Source organism: Notolabrus celidotus, chromosome 16 (genome assembly GCF_009762535.1).
Source record: "Notolabrus celidotus isolate fNotCel1 chromosome 16, fNotCel1.pri, whole genome shotgun sequence".
NCBI lineage: Eukaryota > Metazoa > Chordata > Actinopteri > Labriformes > Labridae > Notolabrus > Notolabrus celidotus.
In genome coordinates, this window is record NC_048287.1 from 29,228,328 (window position 1) to 29,235,276 (window position 6,949).

The 6,949-nt window shown below is 41.5% G+C and overlaps 1 protein-coding gene across 1 annotated transcript in view; it reads right to left on the reverse strand.

Annotated features, from left to right (window-relative positions):
- Positions 1–2,191: 2,191 nt before the first annotated feature.
- LOC117828551 (chloride channel protein 1-like) overlaps positions 2,192–6,949 on the reverse strand; it is a 72,641-nt gene continuing 67,883 nt past the window's right edge. The window contains exons 23-25 of the mRNA XM_034705763.1: positions 6,776–6,927; positions 4,684–4,770; positions 2,192–4,166 (exon numbers count right to left, since the gene is read on the reverse strand). Of these exons, the coding sequence (XP_034561654.1) occupies positions 3,723–4,166; positions 4,684–4,770; positions 6,776–6,927 (683 nt within the window). The 3' untranslated portion in view covers positions 2,192–3,722. The remainder of the gene's footprint in view (positions 4,167–4,683; positions 4,771–6,775; positions 6,928–6,949) is intronic.

The window sequence follows — 6,949 nt, forward strand, 5'->3', positions numbered from 1 at the left end:
CTTAGGGGGCGGTCCTCAGGTATAAATGTTCAAGCTTTCCCCATGTTCGAGGTCTTTCTTCATTCCAACCACTCGGGTGTTGACTGACCTTTTCCTTGCAAAGAAAATAAAACCTTGTCGGCCGGCAGAAGTCTCTATTTCATTATTCAACAGTAACTGGAAGTAATTAATGATAATTAATGATTTTTTTAAAATAATGGAGCTGGGAATTTGTTCTTTGGGCCACCCATTCCTGGGACACATGAGCCTTATCCAGTGAAAGCATGGTCTCCCTGGATCACTGATAACTGTTGGAGAGATAAACAAAGAATTTACTCTCAATCACTTACGCCGGGTGAAAATCACCCAAACATGAGCCTCCTGAAAAAAACAGGGATGGTAGAAGGGAAACAGGCCTGTCTTGGGTGACATCAGAGAGCAGCATGAAGCTATCCCCAGGGACCCATGCAACTCAGACAGCAGCAACATAATGGAAATCACATTAACACAGTGAGTGAAAATCACCCAACATTAGTGTTCTAGGATTATACAGCCAAAATGAGGTGAATTTAAGGTTTTGATATATGAAAATGACTTTGCTCTTCCAACTTTCTCATGTGACAGCTGAAGGAGATCTGTGATTTTGACGTACCTTGACTGAGATGAGTTCCTGGTCCATCTCTCTGAAACAGACTCTGCTGACTATACCCCTGTCCTAGTCTTCCTTTCAAACAGGGCCGTCCTGGGGAGTGAAAAGTTAACTTCAAACACATAAAAGGTGACCAGTTAAATCATTTCTCTACAGAAAACTTTATTTTGCTACATCTTTCACAGTTTAAGAACTTTTGTGATCAATTTGAGTCTCCACAAAGATAAAAAAAAAGAGAACACATTAAGCACAACCACAGACAAACAGAAGAGCTTAGACCACTTCAGAGCTACACATTTAAATTCACACTGACATAAAGAAAACAGCTTCTATGAAATCTGTGGGTTTAAAGACTTTAAGAAGAAAACACCTGAGGAACAGGATCCAGGAGACGGAGATAAAAGAGAGCGGAGTGATGAATCAAGAGAGGTGCACCACAAAGAGAGAAGTTCAACATCTGGTACGAATAATAAGAAAGAAAGATTTAATCTTTTGTGACCCCAACCCTTTTTAAGACGAGGCGCTTCCACACACTTTGTTTGTTTTTATAGATACTAAAAATAAATAACCGAGTGAGTTAAGATGCTGGAGGGTAGTGGGAGCTGTCATATTTAATTACTTTGGGGTTGTATAACAGCTCCTAAATCAAAGAAGCTTCCTGTTGGAGTGTTAAATTAAGAAATAACAGCCAACTCAGAACCTCTGCACTCCTTTACTCATTAAGGATTCTGTTGTGCATGAACTGGTTTCATTGAGTCTCTCTGCTCTTCTTCACGTGTAATTAATGAGTGAAGTTCACCCACCTTTCAGTTGTTCACAAAAACAGGGGTTCCAGAACTTTTCAGCCCGCGACCCCCTAAAATATAGGTGCCAAAGACTCTTGACCCCCACTGTCCCTCAAAGTGATTTAATGTGGCTTCATTTAGCTGGTCTGCAGAAAATTAGCCTACCTATATGAGCATGTGGCTGTGTTTCCTGTGCTTTCATGAATTAACCTACTGCTACTGATGCTTTTGAGTCATCTGGGACAAAGAAAGGCAGAAAACTCATTACATTTTCTATTTCTAAGGCTTTATTTCAATTAGCTACTCTCTTTGTCCATATTTTTTACTATATTGGGTAAAATGTACTAATTTTAGATTCTGGAAGACATCTCTGGACCCCTCATTTGTGTCTCCCCAGGGGGTCCCGACCCACACGTTGGGAACCCCTCCACTAAACTGAAAAGGCATCTGCATTCTCTCGGTTGTCCTTAGGCTTTAACATCTGAAATAAAAATCAGACTTTGTTGATTTCAGTCTCACATGAGAAGCTTCATATCCTGAAATAATCTCACCCTAACATGTCTAGATTAAGAACTTTTGCTAATGAGGTAATTCATTAAGTTAATTAATGCACTGGCTGATAGATCTCTCTCTCTCTGTCAACTTACATCATCATCTTTATTTCACATATGGCTGTCACATGACGAGCTGTCAATCAGTGCCATGAGTGCTGGGGATCATTAATATTAGAGTCTGATGGAGGTCTGGATTGTGCAGCTTCTGTGTTGTACATTGTGTGTTTTTTTTGTAAATCTAGAAGGTGTCCTTGTTTGGATGATGGTGTAAAAAAAAAAAAAATCTGCAGTGGGTGTTGGGCTGTGGTCAGCCGCCTTTAGCTGCACCATCTATCAACTTAAGCGTGATGAGATGAGCTCTGAGGCTGCATCCACAAGGTCAGCACACAATCTGGAGGTCGTTTTGGGGCTTTGGCCAATCTTCCACGGCGGACCGAGCAGCTCCATTAGTCTACTGTTATCCAGACGCTCTGTAGCCAGTGAAAAAAAAAAAGAATCAATAGCTCCTGCTCTCATCTGATAAAACTCTTTTTAAAAAAAAAGAGACAAATAAACGATGAGGTAATGAAGAAATACTGTGCTGGGTTCAGTGAGTACACTGGGTGCACCACAGTAATGAATACAAAAGATCCCTCAGTTTCTCTAAATGTCCACTTTGCATTGATGATCCTGGATCATTACATCAACACATGGATCAAGACAAACTAACAGAGCGGTTATCATGCTCCCAAAAGCCTCTGATAAGGAATTCACTGTAGAATCAGGGATATAAATCAAACTGGTGTATAAGACACAGTCTGTTTTTGAGAACAATACTACTTCCATTATTTATACAGTCTATGGTTCCTGCATGAAGACTCCCATTGTGTGCCATTTCCAGCTACTTGTACAGTAGTTGAGCACAGCTGATGGTAGCTTTGATGGATGATAAATTAAATGGAGGAGTCTTTTTAATCAGACCTCCATAAGGTTTTCTTAGAATGCATCTTTGTGAATGACTGAGGGAGAAAAGGATCAAAAAGTGGCACCACTAGACTGGTCTGCCGTGCTATGGATGCAGCATGCTCTCCGTTTTGAAGTAGTCACTTGTATCTTCTGGGTTAAATACCAAATTGCAACAGAACACCTCTCTCTGCATTTTACACTGGTGTAATGAACACACTTGTGTAAAGGCTAACTTTTCAGATGACAAAAAAAGGTATTTAAAGTGCTTCTAATACAATGAGGTTTGCTCTGATTCTTTTTCAGGGTTGAAGTTTTAAGTCTGGGTTGTAATATTCGCCTCAATGCTTTTAAGACGCTATTTTCCTATTCACAAAAAATCTTGGAGGAAAGAGTCAACTGTTAACATAAGATTAGAAGCAGCAGCAGCTCCAGTTGTGGGACAAAACCACACAGGGTTGAACCCTTGAGCATGAAGAACAAGCTGTGGATAAATGAAGAAGGGCAGGACTCAAAAACATTCATGTTGAGGGCTCGTAAGGATGGACAGAGATGTCAGGGAACTGAATAAAAGGTGGGTGAAATGAGCAAAAAGAATCAGTGAGGGAGCGATCTTCAAAATAAAACTATAGATTAAATCTATTTTAACTTTGTGTTAGCTTGAAGCTACTTCAAGCTAAGCTATGAAACTTTCCTCTGCCTACAAGGCGACAAAACGAGGTCAATGAGCAACAAATTAAGAACAGAGAAAAACACTCACACCATTATAAAAGTTTTTCATTATAAAAAACAGAACCATCACTCTCCTCTAATCTAAACCATCGGCTCATCATCACTGTCTTCATCCACCTCAAGGAGTCCCTGCAGGGCCGTCAGTGTGGAGAGAGGTATGGAAGGAGAAGGAGGAGGAAGAGTGGAGGAAGAAGGTACAGGGGGAGGAGTAGAGGAGGTGGAGCTAGCACCGCTTCCCGCACCGCCACTGCTGCTCTCCTCCTCCGCCTCCCTCTTCACACCCTCAATCCTCACCTCTGTTTCCCCCTCCGGCTGATGATGCTGATGGTGGAGGTGAGGAGGAGGAGGAGGCTGAGGAGAAGGAGGAGCAGAGGGAGAGGAGATTGAGGTTGGAGGAGAAGGAGCGGTGGGAGAGGAAGGCGGCGCTTTAGAGACTGAGTTGTGGTTGATGATTTCTCGCAGGCTTGCTAGAGGAGGACGGAGCCTGACGCCGGAGCGCGTGGAGCCCTCGATGGCTTTCTGGAGCTGGAGGAAGGGAAGGATGAAAAGATAGAGTGGTTGAACAGAGAAATAGAAGAAGGACGGAGGTGTAGAAAAAGAAAACAAGGATAGGGAACAAGAGAAGCAGAAAGAAGAGAAGAGGAAGACAAAAGAGTATTAAGAGAGGAAGGGGAGGAGCATAACAAGAGTGTTGGCAAAGAGTGACAGAGAGAAAACTAAGAGGAGGAGACAGAGTCAAACCAGTAAAGAGAGAAGGAGTGAAGTCAAAGAAAGGCTGAAACACAAAGAGAATATTGATTTTGCTGACTAAATACACATACAGAATTCTCAACACTTCATGAGACTCAGCAAATCAGGTTTTTAATTCCCTCCCAAAGTCAAGACTATCAAGAGAAGACTTCTAAAAAGGAGGAGGACTTTTTCTGACACGAGCAGATCAATAAGAATTTAATTACATCTTTACAGTCGACCTCCTCAGACACAATCACTTTAGAAACAACAAAACAAAAAAGCCTGAGCATGAGCAGAAAGAAGCTCTTACCTCTTTCAGTGCCACCACTCCCACCAGTTTACCGATACTGGTCACATAGGCATGACTCAGCCCCAGCAGTGAGAACAGCGTGTGGGTCTGTGGAGTGAGAAAAGGCCAGTGGTCACATCATGACAAACTTTTCTCTTTCTCAGATTAAAAAAAAAAAAAAAAGGCTTTTAACATCCGCCTGTGAATCCAGCTCTGTCTGGACACAGTGTCACAGAGACAGAGAGATGAAGGCTGACTGTCTCAAGGCTCCACATGAACCACAGGAGGAAAGAGTCACTGGGTGTGTTTCTCTGCTCTAATTATTCTGTTCATATCCAGACTAAGGTCACACTTTGGATTCGCTCTTTGTATGCATCAGCACTCTTTCAATTCAAAGTCCCTTTTGTACTTGAATGAGCAGCATATTCCAGATATTAGCATGAGAATGAAATTACATCAGTGACAAAATAAACCAACCAGCTTTGGAGCAACCTGTTTACACGCTTCAGGTTTCTATACTAGGGATGTCAACAATAAATCAAGTATTGATTAATTTTTTGTGAAGAACTTACTCGAACACATTTCTTTGTTTCGATTTTCTATCACGTGGACATCACAAACATCATGTGGTCTCATATTTGGTTCAGCTATCAGGGAGGTGTTTTAAGTTTAAAGCATGTTTCGATGTGAATCAGCTGACTGAAGGTGTTGCGCACGGCGGAGACGCTCAGCTGGGAGCTGCGGCTGAGTGACAGGTCTCCATGAGCGCTTTTTTGTTTCCAACGCCGAACTGATTATGACCTGGGTGCGCTCCCGGCTGACACCTGACCGCGTTTATATGCTTATGTTTCTCTATAAGAACAAGTAGACAGAAAACTGGACACTGTGAGTCTGAAATATGTTTCTGTTCAGTTCCCTTGTTGAAGTCTGAGCCTTCACTTTTATGACTGTGTGTCTGCGGAGATTATGAGCCTGCTCCACACATTGATGTTCAGCATGTTTAACATTTTGAACTCCTCAATACGATCCGTAGCTACTCAATACTGTCAGTTATATACATTGTGTTGTGAAGGAAAATTATATTCAGGGAAAAAACGCATTTGGCATTGATTTTGACATGGAGAACGTTTACATTCTTTTAAATGATTAATCAATAATTGATTGTTAACATTTCCAAAATCAATCACGGAAAATACTTGAAATTCACATCCTTATTCTATACATATCTGATTATCTTGAGATCTTTTGACAAAGATGTATGTAGGGTTGTTCAGCTTGTTTCATTTACCTCTCTTGAATTTAGAAACTCATGATTTATCTATGCACTCAAACAAATAACGACTTCCTTCCCTCCAACCTGTTCTTCAGTCCAAAACTAACAGCTGCTGTTTTCTGCATCTAGTCTGAAATCACTGCGAGAGAAAAGCAAGACGTGAGTGTTTATAATGTGCCACCATCCTCTCTCCACACTGTCAAGGTAACCCACAGTCTGTCAATGAACCATTATAGAAGTAAACAACTGAAAGAGCCCAGTGTGGGAGATTCAACAAAAGGCTTGACAACTACTGGAGGTGCTAGGCGGCTCCATTTCCACGCTTATTATCCTGGAATAAGAAAAAAACACAACTTCTGTCCAAAGAGAAAGTGCTGCAGGCGACCTGTTCAAGTCATTTCATGCAAATTAAGAAGTAATGAACCCCACATGGAAGAAAATGACAACATTTCCTCACTTTCTTTGAAATCTTTTATGCTTTCTTGAGCAATTTTCTTTTCAAATGAAGTAATATTCAAATATCACATTGTTGAATGGGTTAGAAATAGCTCAGGCTAATAAGTAACTGTTACTGTGAATGAGCTTAAGGTCACTTTAATATTTTCTGTGAGCAGCTGGAGACTTTTTAAAAGCTTAACTACAGCTCTGAGTGTGACGTGTGCTCTACTCTATCCCTCTACAATTCATGCTGCAGCCTACCTCTGATTAAAGATGTGCCTGGTGTCCCAGCCCTCCATCTAAACTTCATAATAAGTCAAATAACAGAAGGAGAGCAAGGCAAGCTGTGATTTACACACCCGACCTCTGCGGGGCTCTTTATCTTTGTTTTACCGTACCAACCTTGTGTAATGATGTTCTCTCCACCAGCTGGAAAGGGGAAGGGTCCACTCGTATCTCATCGATTTCCATCGGCTTGTCCATCTCTGCCTCTTCCCACGCTTTGATCTGCGGCAGCCAATGAAATTCAAGGTCATAGAGGTGGACAGGCTGGTCTTAGATTAGAGTCACTAGCAT